This window comes from Tenrec ecaudatus, chromosome 12, assembly GCF_050624435.1.
Source record: "Tenrec ecaudatus isolate mTenEca1 chromosome 12, mTenEca1.hap1, whole genome shotgun sequence".
NCBI lineage: Eukaryota > Metazoa > Chordata > Mammalia > Afrosoricida > Tenrecidae > Tenrec > Tenrec ecaudatus.
This window is the reverse complement of record NC_134541.1, coordinates 98,026,683-98,054,174: the sequence shown is the minus strand read 5'-3', so window position 1 is coordinate 98,054,174 and position 27,492 is coordinate 98,026,683. Positions and strand designations below refer to the sequence as shown.

At 43.0% G+C, this 27,492-nt stretch overlaps 1 protein-coding gene across 4 annotated transcripts in view; it reads left to right on the top strand.

The window, feature by feature from the left end:
* The window catches only part of MRTFB (myocardin related transcription factor B), a 264,346-nt gene that overhangs the window by 209,686 nt on the left and 27,168 nt on the right, over positions 1-27,492 (top strand). For all 4 annotated transcript variants that reach the window (XM_075564270.1, XM_075564268.1, XM_075564269.1 and 1 more), the window contains 2 exons: positions 13,609-13,743; positions 24,263-24,510. In XM_075564270.1, coding sequence (XP_075420385.1) covers positions 13,609-13,743; positions 24,263-24,510 — 383 coding nt within the window. The remainder of the gene's footprint in view (positions 1-13,608; positions 13,744-24,262; positions 24,511-27,492) is intronic.

The window sequence follows — 27,492 nt, the reverse complement described above, 5'->3', positions numbered from 1 at the left end:
GTAGAAGATGTGAACCCTTTGTTTCCTTGGAGATCTCTTTAACCATACCTTAGTGGAGGGTGTGACGTAAGACACCATCCATTGTTTTCCTAACATGGAGTGTGTATATGTTGGTTCCACTGTACAATTCTAACACACATCACCTCGCATGGAAAACCAGACATCTATTTCCTGACTGAGCTTTAGTAAAAGCAAGACCTGCTGTGACCTTTGGACATTTTTGCCTTCTGACTCTGGACCCTCCATTTGGCTCACCTCTGCTGGCTTTCAGATTTTGAACTGAACAGCACCCACCATCACATGAAGCATTTCCTCAGAGGTTTGTGAAAGTCTATGCAGCAAATCTAAGAACTCAAGGACATGAGGGAATGTACTTCAGGGAAGATAGGAGGTGGGAGGTATGGGTCGAGCAGAATAGCATCTTGGAAGAAATGGACACTTGGGACATCTTTAATCTCCAACTCCTTGGGACTGGACTAGTATTAATTCTTTTAAAAGAAATTATTACCATGTCATCCAGACTAAAGTCTGTAGTCTTTGTTCGTCATCAATAAGTGTTCCAAGGCCTCTTCGATTTCAGGAAGCAAGATTGTGTCATCTGCTTCTCACATGTGGTTCATGAGTCTTCCTTTGGTTCTGTGTTCTTCACATATGTATTCTTGGATTATTGACTCAACATACAGATAAGAATAAATATGGTGAAAGGACAGCCCTGATATAATTTTCCTGATTTTACACCATACATTATGTTTAGTTGGAAGGACTCTTGATTATGTATTTGTTTCCACATTAGCACAATTAAATGTTCTGGAATCCCATTCTTCATAACATTATCCACACAGTTTTATGGATAGTCCAGGTAAACATCTTTCCTATATTTTCTGCTTTTAGCCAAAATTCATCTGACATCAGCTATATATTTCATACCCTTTTGAATCTGGCTTAAATTTCAGGTATTTTCTGTTGATGTACTATTGCAACCAGTTTTGGATTCTCTTCAAAATTTTACTTTCATGTGTTCTTAATGATATTTTTCAATAATTTATGCTTTCTATTGCATCACCTTTCTTTGGAATGGACACAGTTATTGATCTCGTCCAGTCAAGTGGTCAGGTAGCTCTCTTCCAAATTTCTTGGAGTCGTAGAATTAATACTTCCAGCATTTCATTTGTTTTGTCGAGAAATCTTGATTGGGATTCCTTCAGTTCCCAGAGCCTGCAGTTCACTTTGGACTCTTTCTTCAGTCTCATCAGTTCTTGATCAGAGGCTTCCTTCTAACGCAGTTTAACATGGATCACTTCTTTTTGATACAAGGACTCCTTCTACCTTTTTCTGATACTTTTGGCATCGTTGAGTATTTTGCCCATCTAGTCCTTCAGTATTGCAACTTGAGGTTTGAATATTTTTTTTTCAGTTCTTTCAACTTGAGAAATATGTAACATGTTCTTCCTTTTTGTTTTCCAATTTCAGGTATTCGCACATTTCAGTATAATATTTTACACTCCTATCTTCCCAAGCTACCCTTTCAAATCTTCTGTTCATCTCTCACTTCTTACCTTATTCCATTTGCCCTAACTGTTCTACATTCAAGAACAAGTATTAGAGTCTATTCTGGCATCTATTTGGAGTCTCTTTCTTTTCTGTCTTTTTAATGACTTTTTCTTTTTTCGTGTCTAATGTCCTTGATGCCCTTCTCCACTTGTCTGTCACTCTTAAAATGGTCTCTGGCTTTTGTTCTAATTTTCTTCAGCTGCAACTTGAACTTGCAGATTAGCAGTTTATGTTCTATTCCTCAATCTGCCCCTGGCCATGTTCAGAATAATTATATTGAACTTCTCTATTATCTCTTGCCACAGGTATAATCAGTTGGCTTCCTGTGTATTCCATGCGAGAGGGTTACATGTAGTCACCATTGTAAAAAGATGTTTCCTGTGAATCTTGCCTCCCACAATTCTAGCATGTAATTTTCAGCCTGCATCTGCATTCTCACACATTTGTTGCATCCTACTTTTAAGCTTTAAAAATAGGGCTAGAAAGAATGCCAAATATGCAAATAAATACCGTTAAAAACCAGCTCTAGAGATCGTCTCTGTTCCTAGCTGTCTAAGTCAGAAGACCAGACAGCTACGCATGAAAACTCGAGTTGTCACCCCAACCACCTGCCCGTCATTGGCTGCATGACAGTTCTGCCTGTGTGAGAGGTGAACAGGCTTCGCTTTCCTATACTTTAGACTTTTAAGTTTATCTCCTGACACTTGGTCTCCAGATTAGCTTGTTAGAAGTGTTATTCGTGAACCTTCCCACCCAGTAAGTGGACATTCTGGAATATCTTGAAGGGAAATAGGACTAACTTGAAGAATAAATATGGCCTGTTTATATGTACTTTGGACATGTTATCAGAGACCCGACCCTGGATAAGCACTTCCTGCTCGGAAAAGTGGAGGGTCAGCAGAAAAGAGGAAGGCCCTCGACAAGATGGACTGACACTGTGGCTGCCACCACGCGCTCATAAGCACACTTGTGAGGATGGCACAGGGCCAGGCAGTGTTTGGGTCGCTATGAGTTAGAACCAATTCATTGGCATCTAACGCCCAGTCGAGTTGTTGCAGCTTCATGCTGCCTGCTGCCTGTAGTCCAGGTGCCCTGCCCTCTATCAAAGGAGCTCTAGGGGCATGCTGCCTAAGCATGCAGCTATGAACCAAAAGCTTGGCTGTTCAGACTCGCCAGCCGGTCTTCAGGAGAAAGGTGCTGTGGTCTGCTTCCATAAAGATTAGAACCTAGCAAACCTTGTGGGACAACGCGACTCTGTCCTCTAGGGCAGCCGTTCTCAACCTGTGGGGGTCACGACCCCTTTGCGGGTCGGACCCTTGCACAGGGGTCGTCCAATTCATAACAGTAGCAAAAGTACAGTTATAATATAGCAACAAAATTAATTGTATGGTTGGGGGTCACCACAACATGAGGAACTGTGAAAGGGTCGCAGCATTAGGAAGGTTGAGACCCGCCGTTCTCGGAGCTCTAAGATGGCAGCAGGCGTGGTTTTGTTTTCTCTCACATAGACAAGGCCTCTAACTAACCAAAGACCCACCTTAGGAAATGTGCAGAAAGAAAAACTGCCCATTCCAGATGAAGAACCCCCGTCAGATAGGGCTCCACTGTGGCTTCGTCTCTTGGGGACCTTTGATATAATGTGCCTTCAGACCTCTTTAAATTGTGTGACTTTCTCAGGTCCCATTGTATTGAGTATTGATGCAGGTAAGGCACTTGGCTAAATGAATCTGCCACAATCTGCTGAGTGCTGAAGCTGAAGAAAGAGGGCCCCAGAGCAAGAGCGGGCTTAGAGTTTAAGTCCAGTGTTGGTGTCCACCCACTTTCATTCTTTGAAGCGACATTAGAGGCAAGCTTTATAATTTCTTTGAAGTCTTTGGGTTTGTCCTGTCATCTAAAAGTAATAACTAGGCTGTGTTTCGGGAAAGTGTGTAGCTTAATTCTTTTTAGTGTTATTCAGTATTTGTTTATGGAATTTGGCCAAGCAGCTCACTTATATGTATAAAATGTAACTGCTTTTGCATTTATAACTCGGGGGTCGGGGAGGCAGTGTCTTAAGCCATTGCTTCCTGTTAGACAACAAGTTCTTAAGATGGCAGAGATGTCTAAACAGAATATCTTAGTAGCTTTTTCCAATGCACAGGCTCCAGCACATACCACAAGCATGCTGATTTAATTAATGAAAACCCTAGGTGATTGTCCACCACTGATGTTTTCTTTCCGTTAGAATTTTGAATCCCCAAAGCCCATTGCCATCAGTCAGTTTTGACTCACAGCCTCCCCATATAGCAGTGTTTCACAGAGTAGGTAATAGTGCCCCCTAGGGAGCGCAGGAATCATCTACAGGGGCTTGCAAAAGCAGATAGCCATACTTTATCCTGGATTACTGGCTATAGTACAAAAGTGTTTTAATGGCCGGGGGGTGCTGGTTTGTTTGCTTTTTCTGAAAAAGGATCAATAGGCCACTTCCGTTTCAGAGCCCCTGCTATCCGTAGTGCTACCAAGCTTATCACCCTCTGGAGGAGCCGATAGCCTCCTCTCCGGCAGGTGGTGGCTACCTGCGCCGACCCCTAGCCAATAGCACTGCCCAGGGCCGTACACTTATCAAGGGCCATCTGACCTGTCGAGTAAACAGTAAAGCTTCTAAAAGAGCAAAGTGTGAACTTTTATATTTTGGGTGCTCTTTGGAATTCTTTTTTTTTACATGGTGGCGTGCTCACCTCAGCCCTGCTTGATGGTCCTCGTGGGGGGAGCCCGGCCACGAGGACAGGAGAGGCCCCTCTTTATTGCTAACCAAGGGTTATCGCTTTTTGAAATTCTTTATTTAAAATTTTTAAGATGGAAACTCAGTTTTGGCGTTTGAGGAGAATTTTATTATAGGCCTACATCTTGAAAACTGAGTATAGTGGACTAGTGGGTTATTCTTTAACAAATTTTGTTTAACTACCAACCCATTGTGAAGTAGGCCTCCTCTAGCATACAGTGAAATCACGCCACCAGAATTCTAGGAGACTTTTTATACTTGGTGCATGCGACCATTGGAGGCCCACAGGCATCGTAGAGTGATTCTGCCATGTTGTTAGGTACCGCCAAGTCACTTATGGCAAATGTATGTACAACAGAAGGAAACACTGCCTGGCCTTGAACTATCCTCGCTGGTTCATGCTGTTTGAGCGCATTGTTGCAGCCACTGTGTCCATACATCTCAAGGGTTTTCCTCTCTTTGGCTGCCTCTCTCCAGGGACTGATGTCTTTTTCAGGAACTGATCTCCTGACAACATGTCCAAGATAAATGACACAAAATCTTGCCATCCATGCTTCTAAAGAGCATTCTTGTTTTACTTCTTCCGAGATAGATGTTTGTTCTTTTTGGCAGTTCATGGTACTATCAATATTCTTCTCCAGCACCATAATTCAAATGCATTGATTCTGTTTCCATCTTCTTTATTCAATGTCCGACTTGCACATGCACATGAGGCAAATGCACATGCACACGAGGCAAATGACCATGGCTTGGGTCAGGCGTGCCTTAGTCCTCAAAGTATCCTGGCTCTTCAACATTTAAAAAGGTCCCGTACAGCAGGTTTACCCAGTGCAATGCGTTGTTTGACTGCAGCTTCCATGAACGTTGATTGTGGATCCAAGCCGAGTGGAGGCCTTGACAACATAAATCTTGTCTCAGTTTAGTAGGATGCTATCTGTTGGCCCAGTTGTGAGGATTTGGGCTTATTTACATTGAGTTGTAATCCATATGAAAGGCTGTGTGATAGAGGGTTAGGCACACTGACTATGTATTCTTTGCATCTTCTTTCAACGCTTCCTTCATCTTTTAATATTTTGCCTATAGAATCTTTCCAGATTGCAACCCAAGACTTGATTTTTTTTCTACAGTTCTTTCAGTTTAAATCTTAAACTTTACAATATACTGAACCTGTTCTTCCATTTTGGTTTTTTAACTCTACGTTTTGCACATTTTTATTATAATATTCTACTTTGTCTTCTCAATCTGCCCTTGGAAATTTTGTGTTCAGCTCTTTCACATTATCATTTCTTATATTTGCTGTCGCACATTTGGTTGCTAACTGCAAGGTCAGCAGTTTGAAACCACCAGCCACCCCTCAGGAGAAAGAGGGGGATTTCTACTCCTGTACAGAGTGACCACCTCAGAGCCCACAGAGGCAGTGCTACCCTGCACTATGGGGTTACTATGAGTTGGCATCAACTCAATGACAGTGAGTTTTTTGTTTTTTTACGTGACAAATATTTCTTTATTGAGGACTTTCCCACAATAATGACATTTAGAAGACTTAAAATGACATTCTGGCATGATAACGCATGTTTATCAATCAGGGTTCAGTACAGAAAACAGAAATAACTCTTTTTAGCAGAAAGCAAATTTAAACAGGAAATTAGGCATTTCTAAAATACTTAAGAAGTACCTGGGTGGTGCGACTAATTAATGCTGTCAGATGCTAGCACAAAGGTTGGAAGTTCAAATCTACCTAGAGGTGCCTTGGAAGAAAGAACTGGCAACCTACTTTCAAATCATCAGCCTTTATAAACCTGTGGAACACCGTTCTACTTTGACACTTAGAGGGCATCGCGAATCACTCACTCTATGGCAACTAGACTGGAAACTCATGCTGTCAAATTTTACAGTTCTTGGCAGTGGGTTTTTATTGCTGTTTTGTTTGTTTGTGACTGAGATTAAGAACAAGTTTCAGAGCCTCTTTTGGCATCTACTTTGATCTTTTCTCTTTCCTGTCTTTTTAAATGACCTTTTGCTTTCTTTATGTCTGATGTGCTTGATGGATATGCCTTCCTTCAGCTCATCAGGCTTCTGTCATTAGTGTTCAATGTGTCTAATCTGTTCTTGTGATGTCCTCAAAATTCAGACGGGACAGAGCCAAGATTGTATTTTGGCCCTCGTGGACTTGTTTTGTTTTTCTTCAGTTTGAACCTGAGCTTACCTGTGAGCAATTGTTGATTTGTACCCCCGTCAGCCCCAGGCCTCACTTTAGTTGCTGATAGTGAGCTTCTCCATTGTCTCTTCCCATGCATGTAGTCTATTTGATTTCTGTGTGTTCCATCTGGATGAGTCCATGTGTATGGTTGGTTGCCTTTTGTGTAGTTGAAAAAAGGAATGTGCCGTGAAGAAGTCAATCATCTTGAAAAAGTCTACCAGGCACTCTCCCAGCCTAATTTCTTTTCGGCCTGAGGCTGTATTTCCAACAGCACGTGCACTCTAGTCACCAGTCACTATCAACACATCTCGATTGCGTGTTTGGCTGTCCTTCACCTGAGCCAGGTATTTTCTTAGGTTGAGACTTTTCTGCTGTACATTTAATCCTATAGCTTAAAGACATTTCCAGTTTCCCTGTTCCTTTTTTTTAAAGACTTAGCCTAATGTGAAGTTGCCGTCAATGCAGAGAATTTCTTCTTGGTTCTTTAAGTTATTGCTATGTCACTAGTTATGAGAAAAGGAAGCTCGATATTTCTTTATTCTAAAATGTCTTCTGGCATATAGACCAAACCCACTGCCATGACATCACAGTAACCCTGTCGTACGGAGGAGAACTGCTGTTTGGGTTTCCAAGGCTGTTAGTTTTTGCAAAAACTGACTGCCTGTCTTTCTCTTATGGAGCAGCTGATGGGCTCAAACTACGGACCTTGCGACTAAAGGTCCAGCACTTAACTCACTGCTCCACCAGGGCTTCTTTTATGACATACCGTCGTCTCCTTAATTCTGTTTTAGAACATACAGGTAGAAAATGGAGGATTAAGGCCTATGGGAAAGTACTCAAATATAAGAGACATTCTTTATACATTATTATTACAAATAATATCTAGGTGGAAAATGGATTTTTTAGCCACTTCTCGTTCAATCCCAGTGCTAAAATGCTAATGAATTTACAATGTAGAAAGTACACTATCCTCCTTTCAAAATGTAAATGTCAGCAGTGGAACAAACTCTGCTGAAATATGTCCTCCTGTGGGGTCTCTAAGAGGAAAATGTGCCTCTCCTGATGCTTCCCTCGTCTCCTCAATTCTGAACCATGGAACTTTCCAAAATCTTACGGAACTTTCGAAAAACAGAAAGCTGTCAACTGAACGGCAGGCTTCTTTCTGTCAGCAGTTCCTAACCCCTTTGATCGATCATTTATGACGTAAGCATTTCACTCACTGCCCTATAATCGATTCTGGCTCAGCGTGCCCCTGTGAGGACCACAGTAGAACTTCCCCTGTGCGTTTCTGAGACTGTAACTCTTCCTCCCAGTGTTAGCATCCCCAGGCGTAGCCCACTGTGCTGCTAGAGCTGCTCCTAATGTCCGTATTTCCTTGAGTTCATGTGGGCTGCTCAGCTACCAAAAACAAGTCATTGCAATTCTGATGCGTATTTACTCTTTCCCATCCTGGCCTTTGCTGGCCACTTGACTAACTTGGGAATCAGCAGTGTAGTCCTACAAGGTTTAAAGTAGATTGTCCATAAGTCTCTTATGTTTCTGGAGACTGACAGATAATAGGAACTGGTATTTGTTTTGTTTTTTAAAGAAAATGATTATGGACTGTGCCTTTTCCAGAGTCACTCCACCCAAACCAAATCTCCTGCCATCAAGTCAATTCTAAGTCAAAGGTAGATCTTGCTCCTTAGTGGAAGTAGACAGCTTTAAGTAGACAGCTTCATCTTTCTCCCAGGCATGAGCAGCCTTAATAAACTCATTAATGATTAGAATACTTGGTGGCACAATAAATGACTACTGCTTTGTGGCACTAACTCAGGTGAAATGGTATTCGTAATATTATTACTGGAAACACTCAAGAAACAGTGTCACATTTTTGAGCTTTTATCCATGTATTCATATGTTTAACTCTCTCACAACTGAAAGAAAATCATACCGTAAACGATAAAGCATTTTTAAAAGCAGAAGCACATTGCAAATCCCTAATACTAAGCAGGCGATCCAGTTCTGTGATCCAGTTCTGACTGAATGTCTACCAGATATTGTGCCAGTGAATTGATTCGTTTTTAATGAATCTGCTTTTTCCAAAAAAAGGAGCATTTGAACTTACAATTATATAATACAGAAACAAAAGGTTCAAATGTTATTCAAAACATTCATGTTTAAATTTTTTTTAATTCATGTTTTAAGCATGCAAAGCATGTTTTTGGTTTATACTGAACTCATTCGTGGATGAATATCAGGAGACTAGAGTGTAGAATCAATGTTTTTAAATAATTGCACTTTGATATCCTCCCTATTTCATACTGCTGCCTTTATTAAGAACTTGCTGCGTCCTGAAGGAGAAACCTGCTTATTGTGGATTTGAGACCTACAATACAAGGGGTTTTTTTATTATTAAGTATCTCTAGTATGGTTGAGAGTTTCCTTTTCCTAGTTTCTGTCTCCAAGACTGTGTAAAAATTTTCTGAACACAAAGTAGTCACTTGCTGAGAACATGCATGAACCCTGGCAAGTATCTAAGGACCAACAGCGGCACCTGAAACCATATAGAACGTGAACCAACTTAAGACCTCGTGGACATATTTGGCCTGGCCTCCTTTTATGACTTTAACATGTTACTGAGTTCACTGTGGAACAGAGTGTACTTAAGTCACCTCTGTGTGTAGATAAGAGCTCTGTGTTGTAACGGTTACTCGTCGAGCTACTAACTGCAAAGTCAGTTGTTTAAAACTACCAGCCACTCCTTGGGAGGAAAACAGCATTTTTACTGGTATTAAGACTTACAGTCTAGAAAACTCACAGGGTCACCGTCAGTCAGCATCCACCAGATGACAGTGAGTTGGTGAGTGTGTCTAGATGCTCTTTTAGTGCGTCCTGGAATGCTGTCATTCAGAAATACCAGTTGATGATTTTTTTCCATAACTTTGAGGAGTAACACATAGATGTGATCTAAGGTTTGTTTGGTTGGTTTTAGTGGTTCAGTCTTAGGACACTTATTCTAAAAGCCTGGCAGCGTGTCTGACTGGGACATACGTGCTGAGAGTTTTGGATGAGTACAGAACCATCTTTGCAAAGTAAACAAGAGCTGGACTGCAGTATCATCAACACTGGTACTAATCATTCTTTTAAAACTGAAGGTGATGGCGTCATGAAAATGCACGTGAGCAGAGTGAGCATGCCCAGTTAATTGCACACTCCCAGGTGCTCAGTCTTGGCTGGCTTTGAGAGCATGTCCACTCGCCCTTACTGAGGAGCTGGCATGTGCCAGGCATTGATCATATTTCTTGGTGCTCACACCCTCTGAGTTCTTCAGGTCTTTCATTTTAAGAAGGCAAAAGAGAGTTTGCCATTTTTTAAACCCAAATACTTCTAACTCAAGAACTGTTTGTAACCCCTCTGTGTACCCCTTCAAAACAACTTTGACAGGGGAGCCCACACTTCAGTGGGCGCCAGTATTTCAAGATGAGAGGAGAGGGAGATGAGCATGTCATCCCTGCCATACGAAACTGTGATAAGGTCACTCCACATCAACAGACACTCCTACCATTACCTCACTGGAAATCCAAGTTAAGATAAGGAGTGGGGAGTGTAGAAAATAGTACCTTTCTATTGGTTGGAAAATGAGGAGGATCAGCCTTCCATGGGGAGGTGGGAGACAAAAATGCTTAATACTTTGTAGAACCCAAGAGACGACTATGTCCAGTAGTATGTTCCTGATTGCACACTTCTGACTTAGTCCCATCTAGCCCTTGGTTACCCAGGCCATGTGCTACCGACTATTAGGACCTAGACCCAGTGTCCCAAGACACACAGCATCCTTTCAGGCCACACTAGGACTCCATGTGGAAGCCCCTCGAAGTGAATGGGACTCTAGTTCAAATTCGCCTGCAGCCCTTGGATTTGGGACTGAAACTTCCTAGTGTTGAAAAGAAGCAGGTGGCTGCTGTATCGAGGGTGTAGAACTGGTAGTTGTCAGGGACTTTGACTCAGCTCTCTTGTCTTGAGGGTGCCCAGTGAATGGTGGCCCAGGACTACTCTATACTTAGTATTTTAATGCCATCCTTGCTATATTAAGATATATGTTAATCTGTAGACATGGTCCTGCCACTCTTAGTGAATATTATTGAAAGTATTGCCTTATTGCCAGTCCCTATTGTTGGTATAGAGTCCAGGCTCTTAAGGGTTTAATCTGTACAATTCAATAATCTGTGTATTGCAGCTCTTAGCCAGCTTATATAATCTCCTTTTCCCAACTGTGATTTAAATTCTATACCACTGGCTAAATTAATAACACCATCAATAGAATTACCTTATGCCCCAGGGAGATGATTGAAAATGCTCTCTGACATAAAATGACAATGATGTCTCTAAGATGAACTAGAAACATATAAACAATGGGTACATGAATGGATTTTAGGTTCCCACTTAATTCTAGCCCCGATCTGAGAAAAACTGGTTCATTTGTAGGTCACTGGGCATCCCCGTAATAGAAGGGTCTTGGGGAGTAGACAAGACAGTCAGGGTACGATGTAGCAATGATGAAAAATACAAGTTTCCTCTAGTTCCTAAATGCTTCTTTCCCCTGCCCCTCCCACCGTCATGATCCGAATCCTACCTTGTAAGTCTGACTACACCAGAGGAGGTACACTGGTACAGATGGGAACTGGGAACACAGGGAATCCAGGGCGATGATCCCCTCAGGACCGGTGGTGAGAGTGGCGATACTGGGAGGGGACAGGGAAGGTGGGTTGGAAAGGGGGAACCTATTTCAAGGATCTGCATGTGACCTTCTCCCTGGGGGACATACAACAGAAAAGTGGGTGAAGGGAGACGTGGGACAAAGCAAGATATGACAAAATAATAATTTATAAATTATCAGGGGTTCATGAGGGAGGAGGGAGTGGGGAGGGAGGGGCAAAAATGAGGACCTGATGCCAGGGGCTTGGGTGGAGAGCATATGTTTTGAGAATGATGAGGGCAATGAATGTACAAATGTGCTTGACACAATTGATGTATGTATGGATTGTGTTAGGAGTTGTATGAGCCCCTAATAAAATGATTTTTAAAAAGAAAATTTGGTTCTTATGACTTAGCCCTGCACGATGCTTGCCCCAGTGAAGAGATCATTAAAGATAAGGGTGCTACAGCAAAGTGTTGTGAAGAAACTAAATGGTGCCCAGAGATCAGAAAGTATAGCGTCTGAGGTCTTAAAGGCTGGTCTTCAAACCAGCGGCCATCTAAGAGAAGTTTTGGAAGAAGCACCAGCCTGTGTGATCCAAGTATTGTAAATAGTGCAATCCAAATTCGAAGGAGGGAATGCTATCAGAGCTTAAATTGTGAACACCTGGCTTACAGAAGTCTATGGGTGACAGTGGAAGCATAAAATCCATAGATTAAGCTCCCAGGGACTTCCTTCTGACCATAGTCAAGGAATAGCAGACAGAGAGTATTGTAGAAATGATTAAAGTAGATATACTAGGTTAAAATGTCACATTTTATTTGATTCTCCCTTTTGACCCATTTAAAAGTTATATCAGTTTAAAAGAGAAAATACATAGGGATTAAATTAGACCTCTGGTGAAACCTCTCTGGACATAGGCCAGGGACGTGAATAGTCTTGCTATCATGCAGAGTGCACTGGAAAGTGGACGATGGCAAATATAGATAGTGTAAAATGTAGAACCTTATCATTTGATATCCTTTTTGACCATTTTTAAGTTCTAGTTTTTAATATGTTCTGCTTCCTTTTCAATTAAGGTTTTTCTCTATTTTATTTTGTTATTGTTAGTGACTTTTTTGTTTCTTTGTTGTTTTTGTATATTTTCAGTGTATGAAATCCAGGATGGGTAAATCTACAGAGACAGTAACTGGATTCGTGATGTCTTAGGAGCATAGCAGGGGAGGTTGGGGAGGAATGGAGAGTTAGTAACAAGGAGTACAAGAAAGAAAAAAATACTCCAAAATTGATTGTAGTAATGATTGTACAGTTCTCTTGATATGATTGAACTGTTGGGTTTTATGATATGTGGATTATGTCCCAATAAAACTTTATAAAAAAACTGAGTGTATGTAATAGTTTGTCTAATGGACTTGAGAATTATTGAGAGAAGGTGAAATGATAAAAGAAGAAAGATTTCCTTATCTTAAGATTATTAACAGTCCAAACATAATTTGACTGTTTATTATAATAGGATATCTCTTTCTTTTAAGTGGGTAATTTAAAGTAGATAGCTAGTGTATCGACACCTAGCAAAGACTCCTGTCATAGCATCTTTGGTTATTATATAATTCCAAGTTGAAATTCAAACACTGTTTTTGGTTTTTTTCAATCTAAGTCACAAATTAGCTGCATGTTTGAAGGGAGATAATGCTGTCAATAAAATAGATCGATTTTATCAGAATATACTCTCCAATTCTCTTATTGCAAGAAATGGAATGATTGGCAAGACCCAAGAATTTTCCTCCGATATAGGGAAAATGAGAATTACCTGTGCAACACCTCCCAGGACCCCAGGTGGGCTTCCAGGGAGCAGCAATAGACTATTGAATTGGCCAGCTTTGAAGAAGCTTGGTGGACTGCTAACTGCAAGGTCAGGGGTGGAACCCCACCAGCCACTCCACAGGAGAAAGAGGAGGCTGTCAGCTCTCATAAAGAGTTACAGCCTCAAAAATCCTGCATCCGGTCTCCGTGAGTCGGAATTGACCTGCTGGCAGTTGGTGTGGTGGTTGGGCTTCGTACTGTAACGAGACAAAGAAGCAAGAGCCACCTTGATCACTTTTGCAAGCGTCTTCACCCGTCGCCACCGCCAAAACAAGGTCCTCCTGATATTTCTGCGAAAACACTTGTATTTAGTTGACCTACCCTCCTTTCAATTTAGCTCTTTATTGCTGCTGAGGCAAAGAGTTTCGTCGACTTGTCTCCGCTGAGGTGCATGTGGTACTCCACCATCTGGGTCTCAGACATAATCATGCATTTGTCTTTCATTTCTTTTCCAATGGATTTTTGTTTAAGTGAAGTCATTCCCTTATGATTCCAGATTTTTTTTCTTTTCTATTGTTATGGCCATTGACTGAACTTGTTTGCCTTTTCCACCAGTTTACTTCAGTGCCCCCAGCCGTTCCTGAATTCTTGAAAACTCCTCCTGCGGATCTGCCTCCCACAAGGTCTGCAGCACCCATTCTCCCCACAAGCACTGTGTCCTCAGCAAAGCCTGGGCCAGCACTGGTAAAGGTGGGTACCCTGGGCACACATGTGTGCATGCCTTCACTCGAGACTGCTGTCAGTAGCCCTGTGAACCAAAAGCAGGTCTTCTTAGGTGTAGCTAAGTCGTTTAGCCCGCAGCCTGCAGGAGGCAGCCACAGAAGGACTTGCTGGCACGTGGTGCTAGTGCTTGAAGCTGCCGTGGGTGCCACACTGTGCAAGCGTCACAGAAGTGCTGCTGCAGAACTTGGTCAAAGTCAAACTCTTAGAGCTTCGCCGAAAGGCCTCAGGGATCTTTTTTTTTTCAACCGTTCTCACTACTGCTGGGTGCCTCAGCTAAAACGAGGTAAAGGAGCAGAGAAAGAGGGCTGCTTCGGCACACCATGTGTGACTCATGAGTCTCACAAGCAGATGTCTTTCATGGCAGCCTGGTTTGGGAATGTATACGCACAGTCATACTCTGGTGTTCCAGACAGCTCTCAGGACAGATGAGAGGTTTTAAAGGAGCAAATGCATTTTCTGGGTTGGCAGATGTGGCCAGCTGAAGCGTAGTTTGTTCTTCAGATAGGCTTCAGAGTTGTGGCACTGTTCCCTACATTTTTCTTCGTGGAAAAAAATGCACTTATAATACTTGCAAAGTAAGAGTTAAATGTTCATGCAGTCCTGTGCTGCATAACATCAGTATGGGCAACATCCAACCACGGATACATCTATGGTCTCAATCCAGGAAAACCTGTATCATATGAAAAACTCGAGGTACATATGATGATTTGTGAGAATTAAGGGGCTCTACTTTGCAATCCACCAAATCATTATCACTGTATTATGTTATAGCACTTAGGCAGACAGCTGCTAACTAAAAGGCCAGGAATTCAAACCCACCAGCTGTCCCATGGGGAAAAGATATTGCAGTGTGCCACTGTAAAGATGTACAGCCTCGGAAACTGGATGGTGTACTTGGACTCAGCCCAGTATAACTGTTACAAGTTGGAATCCACTCGGTGGCAGCATGTTGGGGTAGGGGTAGGGGTGATTATTATGTTAAAGATGATTTGATGTGTCTAAAAGTGATTTAATGTTTTTATGCACAGGAAGGTACATTAAGACAAACATTTTACTAACTGAATTTAGGTATAAATTATTCTGACTTGGGTACAGATCTAGTGATTGCCTACATGCAATACAGTATTTACACAACATCCAAATCGCGTAGTCTGTTTTCACAGGCTGTGTCATGGCAGTAGTGCATGACTACATTGCACTCTTTTAAAAAGTCCTTAATATATTTAAAACTCCTAAACAAGGGGAGAGAAAGTAAACTGGAATTCATTTAATCTTTTCAGATGTACTTTTTGTCAAAACTAGAAGAAAAAAATAAGATTTTGAAGCTAAGGAAGGACACTAGAAATTTAGCTCCTCCAAGATGTGAAGATGGCAGCCTAAAGAGGGTAAAATTAAGTCACAAATCCAGGAAGGCCTCGTTTCCCCAAACCCAACCTAGCCTTCTTTTTCATTCTCAGTTCACCCATTGTAGTTCACCATTCTGAGTTAGGGGGTTCTCCTATAGGTTAGCAGGGTACGTACCCCATCCATCTATCTGTCTACCTGGATCTATCCATGCAACCTAAGCCTCCTTCCTGGAGAGATTTGTACTCCAGGCACTCTCTCTCTGGCTAAGTGTCCATATGTTCCCATGGTCAGCAATCGAGTCCGAAATTCCAGAGAGTGGCAACAGTTCCAATAAAACAGTTCTCACCTCCTCTTCCAGGCTTCCCATGCACACCCTATGCAGGAAGCCAGGTTGTCTAGAGCAACAAATACAATGATGACACTAATCTATGTATAAGAAAGAGGTTTATATTGTTGACATAATTATATATCAAGAAGGCATCCCAGCCCAATCCAACTCGAGCCCATAATCCTGATGCTAGTCCTTAAGTCCCTCTTCAGGCTCATGTAGATGCAAGCCAGTGAAGTGGGAAACAGGAAGATCACGGGCTGATGAGTGGGTTCAGAGTCACATGGATCAAAGTCGGGAGCAGCACTTCCCAGGGTTGGCAGCAGAGCCCCAGCTAGCAAGAAGGCAAGTGGCAGAGAAAGAGGGAGGTTCCCGGTCCCCTCCCCCCACTTATAAGAAGACCACACCCCCAAGGAGGCAGCATCAGACTGTGACCTGATTGCCAGGTTGGATTCCATCACTGTAGCACATCACAGAATGCTGTGTCAGTAGAACACATTGTTCCTGCGTTGAGGGAGTACTTGAAAGGAGGCTTAAGTCCATCTGCTACCATAATACTTTATCAATAAATATATGGACTTAGATCCTTTCCCCTGTCATTGTATATAAATATACACCACTATACATCTTCAAGTTGACATCAAATCTAACTGCTACAGATGGCAAAGAAGATTTGAATACAAGCCTTCTTGCCCTGCCAGGTCTCAGCATCTGTTGCCTTTCTCTTCTGATCTCTAAATTTCTGTTCTTAATTAATGTCTGTCTTTAAGGAAGGGAGGGCGTTGGTTCTAGAGGAAGAAACACTGGTTTAAGAATGTCGATTCCGGGACACTCAGTGGAGGAGTGTGTTTGAGGAAACAGACTGCAGTTCTCTAGTCTTTTCCAGGCGGATGGCTGTTTCTTGGCATCAGTGCATGACACTTGTATTCTGAAGAATGCTGGTTCTCAGTGGATGTGCCTGCCCCTTCCCCAGTACGCCGTAGTGGTTGGGTCAGGTGTTTTATCATTACCTAGCAATTATCTGAACCTGTGTATCGCAGACCCCACCCCTCCTTAGGAGCACCATGAAATGACTAGAAATAAAATTAACTGTTGGCAACAAAATGAACCAATTGCAGTGAGTTGCGTACTCTGATGAGATGGTAGGTAAAGTGACCAGATTTTAACATTGGTAAAGCGGGACACCGTTGATAAAACTCTTTTCCTGGCAAAATAGCCACATGGCAGCCAAAACCCATAAACTGAAAACCGTGTATTTTTTCCAAAAACTGGGACTTTTTTAAAACGCCGCAGAACGCGGGAAAAATTGTTAAAAAACCGAGACTGTCCCGCCAAAAGCGGGACTTCTGGTCACCTTATACAGGTAGAGAGAAGATTATCAAGTAAGAATATTTTGTGGCAGTGTGATATTGGGTAAGTGTCTAAAAATTAAAGTGCTTTTTCCCCCCCTGATAACTACTTTTAGGTGTTTTGTTTTATTTTGTTTCCAATTTTTATTTTCTTTTATTGGGGCTCTTACACCTCTTATCACCATCCATACACACATCCATGTGTCAAACACATCTGGACATATGTTGTCATCATCTTTTTCAAAACATTTTCTTTCTACTTGAGCCCCTGGCATCAGCTCCTCATTTTTCCCCTTCCTCCCCCCTCCCTCCCCCTTATCCCCTTGATAATTTATAAATTATTCTCTTATTTTCATGTCTTACACTGACTGCTGTCTCATTTCACCCACTCCTGTTGTGCATCCCCTGGGAGGGGGCCATACATCAGTAATTGTGATCAGTTCTCCCTTACTACCCCTCACCTCCTCCCCTTCCCCTCCTAGTCTCACTGTTCCCGTATTGGTCCTGAAGGGTTTATCTGCTCTGGATTCACTTTGTTGCAAACTCTTACCTGTACCGGTGTACGTGCTCTGGTTGAGCCGGATCTGTAAGGTAGAATTGGGGTCATGGTAGTGAGGGCGTGGGGAAGCATTAAACAAGTAGAGGAAGGTGTGTGTTTTGTCGGTGCTACGCTTCACCCTTACTGCATCTTCTCGTCCTTGTGGCCCTCTGACAGGGGTGTCCAATTGACTGCTGATGGGCTTTGGGTCTGCACTCTGCCCTCCCTCTCATCCCATTAATAGGTTTTTTGTTGGTTTGTTTGTTTGTTTTGGTTTGGATCTTTGATGCCAGCTGCCTGATCCCATCGACACCTCGTGATCCCTTTAGACTGGTGTGCTTCTTCCATGTGGGCTTTGTTGCTCTGAGCTAGATGGCCGCTTGTTCACCTTCAAGCCTTTTAGACCCAGACGCTGTATCTTTTGATAGCTGGACACCATCAGCTTTCTTCACCACATTTGCTTATGCAGCCTTTTGTCTTCAGCGATTGTGTCAGGGAAGGTGAACACCACAGAGTGCTGTGTTAGTAGAACACATTGTTCCTACGTTGAGGGAGTACTTGAAGGGAGGCTTAATTGTCCATCTGCTACCATAATACTTTATCAATAAATATATGAACATAGATCCTTTCCCCTGTCATTGTATATAAATATATTTACATATATACATACCTGTATTTAGACCTCTGTAAGTGTCCTTAGCCTCCCACTTCTTTCCTTTATTTCCTTTTACTTGGCTCCTCTCCCACTGTGTTAGTCTGGGTACTTTGAAGAAACAAATCCACAAAAACTCATGTATAAGAGAGAGTTTTATATAAAGGTTAAGTGTGTACCAAGAAAACATCCCAAGCCAGTGCTACCCAAGCCCACAAGTCCAACATTAACCCATATGTCCAACACTAATCCACAAAGTCCTCCTCCATCTCACAAAACAGACGCAGTGATGCCGACTGCAGGAGGAAAGCCAAATCAGTGAATGTGTAAGCATCTCAGCGCTGGCAGGGGTCTCCACATGGCTTCTCAGCGCCCAGGGCTGCATCAGGGTAGGTCCATGTGGCTTCTCCTCAGGGATGTCTTGCAGGAAGTGAGCCTTGACAGCTAAAGCAGGGAACTGGATAAGGCAGCTGCACCCTGGTTCGATCATCAGAAAGCAAGAGACCTGAGAACTAGAAAGGCGAGGCTCACTGAGCCATTTATCCCTCCACCCTGCAATTAGCCCCACAGTGTTTATCAGCCAGGTTGGCACCATAAACTAACTACCTCACTCACTATCATGTTCATTGGGGCCTTCATTGGGGTTTTGGTAATTCCTCAGCTATATCGCCCTTGATCGAAACCCCACCCCCCCACCCCCAAGCATCCTATGTCCTCTTCGCCATCAATTTTAGATCACTTATTATTCCCATGTCCCTGGGTTTGCTGGCACCCCCCTTCTTTTCTCCCATCCTCCACTCTCCCGTGTCCCCCCAGAACTGTTGGTCTAGTGTTCTCTCCTCTGGATTGTTCGTCCCGTCTATCTTGTCCAGATAGACATGCAGAGACAACAATAATAAGCATAAAAACAAAGCAGAGCAAGACATAACCAAAAAAGACCAAAATAAATCAAAAACAGCTTAATGTAACAAAACAAAAAAAGAAGAAAAGAAAAATAGCCGCAAAAACTGAAAAGTCCAGGTCTGTCCATTGACCTTATGAGTACTTTCCAGTGGAGTCTGCTGGGGTGCCACGCCCTGGCCACAAAGTCCACCTTTGGCATTCCTTGGGAACTTGATTGCTTTGCTCCCCTTGCTGCTCTGCTGTACACTCTTAGCGTTCACCCCAGTGCAGTGGGGTCGGATCAGGCACATCTCCCACACCATGTCCCCAGTGCAGTCTCCCTTAGCACTATGTGTCAATGAGGGATGTCATCGTGTCTTGTGATGGGGCTAGCCCTGTGATCCTCTCAGGCCTTGGTGGGCAGGGGTGTGTTCCACTCTCTCCTTCCCTCTTCGTTTGCTCCTGATCAGACGCGCCCCACTTCCTGAGCTGCAGCTTCAGTGCTGTCCTCTGGGGTGCGGAATAAGGCATGCCCATGTAGTTGGGATTGGGGGCCAGCCCCACAAACTAAAGTGCTACTTAAGTCTCATGCACTTATCAATTAAACAGGTATTTCTTTTTTTAACATCATTTTATTTGGGGCTCAAAAAACTGTATCACAATTCATACATAACACCCATTGTGTCAAGCACATTTATACATTTGTTGCCATCCTTATTCTCAAAACATTTTCTTTCTACTTGAGCCCTTGGTGTCAGCTCCTCATTTTTCTCCTCCCTCCCTACCCCCCCCCATGAACCCTTGATAATTTATAAATTATTATTATTTTTTTATGTCTTACACTGTTCAATATCTCTCTTCACCCACTTTTCTATCGTTCATCCCCCAGGGAGGAGGTTATATGTAAATCCTTTTAATTGGTTCCCCCTTTCTACCCCACCCTCCCTACACCCTCCGGGTACTGCCACTCTCACTACTGGTCCTGAGGGGTTCCTCTGTTCTGGATTTCCTGTGTTTCCGGTTGCTATCTGTACCAGTGTACATCCTCTAGTCTAACCGAATTTGTAAGATAGAATTGGGATCATGATAGAGCGGGTAGGAAGCATTTAAGAAGTAGAGGAAAGTTAAATGTTTCTTTATTGCTACACTGCACCCTCACTGTCACGTCTCCTCCCCACAACCCTTCTGTAAGTTGCCTGCAGATGGGCTTTGGGTCCCCACTTCACACTCCACCTCATTCACAATGATAGGGTTTTTTGTTCTCTGATGCCTGATACCTGATCCCCTTGATAACTCATGATCACCCAGGCTGGTGTGTTCTTCCATGTGGGCTTTGTTGCTTTTTAGCTAGATGGCCACTTGTTTATCTTCAAGCCTTTAAGACCCCAGATGCTATATCTTTTGGTAGCTGGGCACCATCAGCTTTCTTCACCACATTTGTTTATGCGCCTGCTTTGTCTTCAGCAATCGTGTTATGCAGGTGAGCTTCATGGAATGCCAATTTAATAGAACAACGTGTTCTTGCGTTGAGGGAATCCTTTGCATTGTTCCCAAGCTATAGCTTCAGTACTGTCCTCTGAAGTGCATAATTCTGGTAGGGTGTAGGGGGCGGGGGGGCCCACATAGTTGAGATGAGGGCCAGCCCCTCAGACCTCTCTTGGTTCCCTGCTACATGCCAATATGTTGTAGTCATGTCTTGGTGCACCGGTTTGATGCCTGGTCTCTCTCTCCCTCTCCTGTGGAGATATAAACAATACCCTCCCCTTCGGTGGGTTAGTGCCTGCTCCCCCTCCTCCCCATGTCTTTTTCTCGCTCTCTTCTTTCCCCCTCCTAGTTGGTAGGCTCCATACGTATCCCTGGATTGAGTGTACTTTGAGGAAGCAGCTCTTCCCCACTTGTCCTTTGAGGACCTTACAACCTGAGGGGCTCATCTTCTCACCCTCTGTCAGATAGCGCCCCACTGCTATGTATAAGCTTTGTTGAGTCTTCCTTCCCAGACTCTCCTCCTGTCCCACTATCATGTTCAGCCCTCAGTAACTCCTCTTGGCTGCACTGCACTTGATCAAACCCCAGCAGGCACTCTGCCCTCCTCGCCATGGATTTTAAGTCCCTTTTTGTTCCCTTGTCCCTGGGTTTGTTGGCTTCCGACTCCCTTTTCCCTGTCTCTTCCTCTCCCATGTCCCCGCAGAACTGTCAGTCCTGTTGTTTTCACCTTGGAATTGTTTATCCTACCTACCTTATATAGACCGACGTTTAAGGAAATAAACTGTAAATCGTTTCAGGTCTGTCTGCTGACCCTTATGAATGTTTTCTGATCAGGTCTGATGAGGTGCCAAGTCCTGCCCCCCAAGTCAGAAGTCTATTTTCAGGATTCCTTGGGGACACTTTGCTGCTTTGCTGTGCTCCCTTCATGTTTCACCGCGGTTGGGGGGGGTGGGGGGGCGGTCACACAATTCCCACACTGTCTCCAGTGCTGTCCCCGTAGGATTGTGGGTCAGTGAGGGGACGTCATGTCTCATGACAGGGCTGACCCTTATATTTCATCTTTATCTAGACTTAGGTTATTTTATGGACTCTGATGCACTGGTGACTTCAACACTTAAATATGTAGTGTAGACCTCTCTTCTAGGGTCTGAACTCAACGATCCACTAGGTATCTAATAAGTATCTCAAACTCCTAGTGTCCTCCTTTCTGTCACAGGAAATGATCAGTTCTATTTGTTTAGACAAAACTCAACGGACTAGTTAATGACTCTGCCTCTCTTTTTATGTAGTGTCTAAGTTGTCAGCAAACCCCAATGGCTGAGCCTACAGAATACCAGGGCTTCCAGTCTGCTCAGGGCAGTTCAGGATAGCTGGTGCCACATAGGCGTTGTATAGCAATCAACTCTCTAAAGCACCACTTTGATTGTGTGTCTGTCATCATCTTTAAGTGAGGTGCCAACAAAGCAGTCAGCAAAGACCTTCCACAAGTTCTTACTAGGACATACATGAGGCTTTCTGCCCCAATACAGAATTACAGTTTCTGAAAACAGGGGCATTTCTACCATGTGAGGGCACTATGAGTCAGAATCAACTCCATGGTAGTGAGTTTTGCTTTGTTTTGTTTGGAGTGGGTGGTGGAAGGCCAGAAAATATTTAACATCTAGCTCTGGGCAGAGATTGGTTTATAACCTTTGCCAATTCCTATGGTGTAAATATTCTTATTGGCAGTTACAAACTACTAATGTGCCATCCTTGTATTGCTGAATACAGAGTTGGAAGAAGGTATTCAGAATTGCTTCTCTCTGAACTAGTAAGGATCCACTCTAGCGCCCTTACTAGAATGTTCGTAAACTGGCATGCCATGCAGCCATCAGAAATCTGATTACAGAAGAATCTCAACGGATAGGGAAGAAGGTCATGGAGTGTAGTAAGTGAAGGGAGGAGAAAGACACATTTCTCAAGAACATCTGTGGTATCACTCCACTTGAGGTTTAACCTGCACATAGGAAGGATGTTATTTAAAAGGTCAACAGTGATTATTGTAGGTCTGTAGACTTATGGTAATTTTTATTTTCTTCTTTGCAAATGTCCCTTGCCATTTTCTATTCTTTGAACAAAAATATGGGTCATTTAATAACATCACATCAATACCTATAGTTAATTTAGTACTTCTCAAAATCTTTGCTTATTAAATTGTTTTACCTAAAGTAGCTTAGGAATAATTTCTTAGACCTTGTATTTGTTTTGTTTTGTTGAACTTTTAAAAGATTAAGTTACTTTTGAATATATATACTGAAAAATTTTTTGAATAATCCTATAACTTAATTTTTTATACGATTTTATTTAAGAGTCCCTTTTCAGTGTGTCACAAGTGTCGGAAGCTGAACTGTGTAAGTTCCTGCAATTGGCAGTGCTTTTCGAGGATATATTTTTTAAATTGAAAAGCAACCAGAGGCCCCACTACTGAAACTAGATGTGGGCCGGAATCAGCTCCTCGGGTCCCTGTGTGGCAGTCTGGCCAACGTTGACCTTGCAGAGCCAGTGTGTGAAGGAGTTTGGGGCACTCTATCTTAAAAGGATAGGCTAAGAAAATTCACCTTATTTAGTGAAAATGGTCCATTCTGATGTTCCCTGGTGCTCATCTTACTCCGTCGTCTACTGAAGGCAGCTCCCTCTTCACGGCCAGTTTTAGCAGGCAAAGGAACAATTGACTATCAGTACATCTATGTGTATTTGTATAATTTATATAGGTAATATATATACATGTATATGTGTAGATGCATTTTGGGGGGCGCGAAGGAGAGAAGGGTCGTGTAAACCTAAACAGTCGTCGCATTCCCCCCAGTGAACCTGACTTTACCAGAACAGGCAATAAATCACTCCTGGGCTTCAGTGACGACGTGGGTGCACCAGGAGGGGAGAGGCACACGGTCAACCATTAAATGCACGCCGTAAGTTGGTTTGGCAGACAAGTCAGCTAATGATATGCAAAGAAAAAAACTAACAAAATAACAATACAAAAAAGACGATTTTGAAGTCGTACAATCCAATAAAACACAACTAGCTATGTTAAAAAAAAGACAAAATGAATGGAGGAGAAAAAAGTATCTGATTCGTCATTTCGAATGAGGAATACATGATCTCAAACCCTATTTCCAAATATAAGATAATGTGTTGCATTTCTAAAAATAATTGAAATATCCAGTGTTCTAATTCTTTTTTTGTTTTGAACAATTTTTTTTTAAATCATTCTATTGGGAACTCATCCAGTTCTTATCGTAATCCATCCATCCATCCATGTGTCAAGCACACTTGTACATTTGTTGCCATCATCATTCTCAAAACATTTGCTTTCTACTTGAGCCTTGGTATCAGTTCATTTTCCCTCTTCCCCACCCTCAAGAACCCTTAATAATTTGTAAGAGTATTTTCATGTAATGTTTTCATCCTTTTGTTGTTTTCCATAAAGTAATAGCTTTATATCCAACCTCTTTGTTTCTTATGAGAAGCAGTTTCGTGTTTTCACATACTCTTCTTAGATTCTTAATGATGATAACATTGCAGAGTGGTGGTGACACTTACTTCATCTTTTATTGTGAAGTTAGTGTGTGGCCTGGTTTTTTGCTTGAGGTAACATGTTAAGCACCTCACAGGGTATCCACACAGGAGACCTGAAGGAAATGTTGGATTTGAATTGATAAGGCTGGGCCGAGCATCCTCCCTGTGTCCTCCAAGAACAAGGCAGCAGGGAACAATGTGTCGGCGTAACCGTACACATACTGCCCTGGGTCTTGCCACGTCTTTAGTTGATTGCTTTCCTGGTCTCCAAAGTGCGGTGTGCGGGTCCAGTAGATGGCCATGTCAGGGCGCCTTCTAAACTGTCTCCCTTCCTTCTCTGCAAGCAGCAAAGCCATCCCAAGAACCCGAATGACAAACACCGGAGCAAAAAGTGCAAAGACCCCAAACCGCGGGTCAAGAAGCTGAAGTATCACCAGTACATTCCACCCGATCAGAAAGGTGAGAAGAACGAGCCACAGATGGATTCCAACTACGCTCGCCTGCTCCAGCAGCAGCAGCTCTTCCTGCAGCTGCAGATCCTGAGCCAGCAGCAGCAGCACTACAACTACCAGACCATCCTGCCTGCACCACTCAAGTACGGTGGGGCCGTCTGTCTCAGAGAGTAGCATGCACTGTGGTGGTGTCTAAAGGTCGGCTGGGGGGGGGGGTGTATTTGCACGCACCTGTTCTCGCCATGTGATAGTCATTGGCCTGCAGTCAGCATCGTGAGCATGGCCCGCCTCCTTGTCCGATTTCTGCCCGCCAAATAAACTGCTCATCACCGGAGCCCTAGGGAGAGATCTGTCTGTTGCATCATCAGAGCAGTACTCTGAGTGCAACATAGGAAGAGTAACACTTGGTGTAGATGAGGTAGAAAGGGAAGACAAAGGCATAAATCTGGCCAGGCTGCGAAACGCTTTATAACAAGGGCAGAATTTAAAAGGCCCCTGGTGGCGCCTTGGTTAAGCACTTGGCCACCAACCAGAAAGTCCATGGTTTGAGTTCACCAGCTGTTTTGATGGAGAAAGGAGTACAGTGTTGTTGTTGTTGTTGTTGTTGTTGTTGTGGGGTGCCATCACGTTAGTTCTGACTCATTGTGACCCTATGCACAACACAATGAAACACCCCCCCGCCCCTGCACCCTATTCAGTCGTCCCAATGCCTGAGCCCCTTGTTGCAGCCACTTCAGCAAGCATGATGGCCTTCTCCAGGGGCTGATCTCTCCTGACCACATGTCCAGAGTCTCACCATCTTTGCTTCGAAGAGCATTCTGGCTGTACTTCTCTATTTGTTTGATCTTTGGCAGCTCATGGTACTTGTCGGTATTTTCACCAGCATCTAATTCAAATGCATCGGTTCTTCTTAGGTCTTCCTGGTTCAGTGTCCAGCGTTCGCAGGCACAGGCGGCCATGGAGAATCTCCTGGGCAGGCGCACCTCAGTCCTCACAGGTTGCTCTTCAACCTTGTGCAGTGCATTTACCCAACACCGTGCATCGTTTGATCTCATCTCTTGACTGCTGCTTTCATGAACATTGATTGTGGGTCTAAACAAGACACAGTCCTCGATAACTTTAATCTTTTCTCAGTTCATCATGATGTGTTGCTTATTGTTCCAGTTGTGAGGATTTTGGTTTTCTTTACATTGAGTTGTAATCCATCCTGAGAGCTGCAATCCTTCATCTTCCATCAGCAAGTGTTCGGAGTTCTCACTGTCAGCAAGCAAAGTTGCGTCATCTGCATATCAAAGGTTGTTAATAAGCCGTCATCTAATCCTGATGTCATGTTCTTCTTTGTGTAATCCAACTGCTCTAATTTTTGTTCAGCATACTGATTGAATAAGTATAGTGTGAGGAGACAACCCTACACATACCTCTTCTGATTTTAAACCGTGCAGTACTCTTTTTTCTGTTTGAACGACTGCTTCTGGGCCCATGCACAGGTTCTTCATGAGCACAGTGAATTGTTCGAGAATTCCCATTCTTCTCAAGATCATCCAGTTTGTTATGGTCCACACAGTCGAAGGCCTTTGCATAGTCAGTGTAACACAAATAAGCCCCTCTCTGGCGATTCCCTCCTAGCAACCCTGATACACAGCTCTGCTCTGTCCTACAGGGTCCCTGTGAGTTGCAGTCAAGTCGAGGGGCTACAACAACCATCTCGCTCTCAGAACTTGGACCCCACAGAAGCAGGATTTTTAAAATGGGGGCAGAATTTACAAGTGTGGGACTGGGGATGTGGTCCTTCCAAGCAAAGGAGATTAATAAAAGAGCAAGTACAGCTTAAGGGTGGTGAGACCAAGAGCTTGAATAAAGAATATGATTACTGTTTAAGAAAAGTGGAAAGCATATTTAAGTAGCCCGTTGTCTGAAGGAAGTTGACGTTGGGCACAAGAGTTCCTCTTGGGACAATAGACAGTAGTAGTGTGCTTCCAAGGGCGGCAGTGTGACGTGGTGAAGATGAATGAACCGTTGGGCGTCTGGACTCGGGACAATGGCTATACATTTTTCAGTCTGTTAAAAATGAGATTCTAAAAAACAAACAAAGAAACAAACTGCCATCTAGTCATACCGACTCAAAAGGACTATAATAGAAAGGAAGGAATAGGTAGATATTTCAGAAATGGGAAGGTCTTGGTCCTGGCCCGACGACTCTGTAAAAAGAAAGTGTTTCCAGAGTTTCACACACCAACAGCCAGGATGACGGTGAGCCACAAACTATGAAGACAGAGTAGGGGGACCAGAAAATTAGTTCTGATTATTTCTTTTTTTCCCTCTCTCTCTTTAATGAATTAGTGAAAACTTTTTTCCCTCAATTTTGACATTTCCAGTACTTGTTGGGTGAATATTTACAGAGCAAATAATCAGTTTTACAGTCAACAATTCACACACATTCGGTTTCATCTTATTCATTACAATCCTTTTGATGACCATCAATTTAACCCAGGTTCGTCCAATTTTTCCTATTTCCACTGTCCTTCCTTCCTCAGCCTTTTGGATGAACACTGGGTGAACACTGACCTTTTGATTTTTAAGTGGTCAATTATTATAAGGTGTGAGTAACTCACGGATTCCTCTTATATTGTTTGGCCAAAAGTTGAACCACAGCAGGGAATTGTTCCAGACCGGAAGGGTTTTAAGGTCCACAGTTTTGAAGGTTCCATCATAATCCATCCAATCACCAATCCTTGTGCCTTTTATGAACTTGGATTTTGGTTCATGTTCTGCTTCTATTGACTCCAGGACCGTCCAATGTGAGCCGTTTAGAGGAGTAAGTAGTGGTGTCTAGGAGCCATCGAGTTCATTTCGTCTCAGGATTGTGAAGACGAGTATTTGTGGGGTCCATTCGCCCATTGAACTGATTATTTGCATGAATCCTGATCATTTCTGAGGTTGAATCTATAGCGAGACATCCATGGCTAATTTTAAATATATAGTGAAGGAAATTTGTAAAAATATATCTCCAGTGTGCTTTTTCTAGGAAACCTAGATAAAAATGGAAACACCCCGGCCTTCATTGCCTCCATCTGCAGGGAGAAGTGGCGTGCATATGAATTCAACTCTGAGAAAGATGCCAGGTG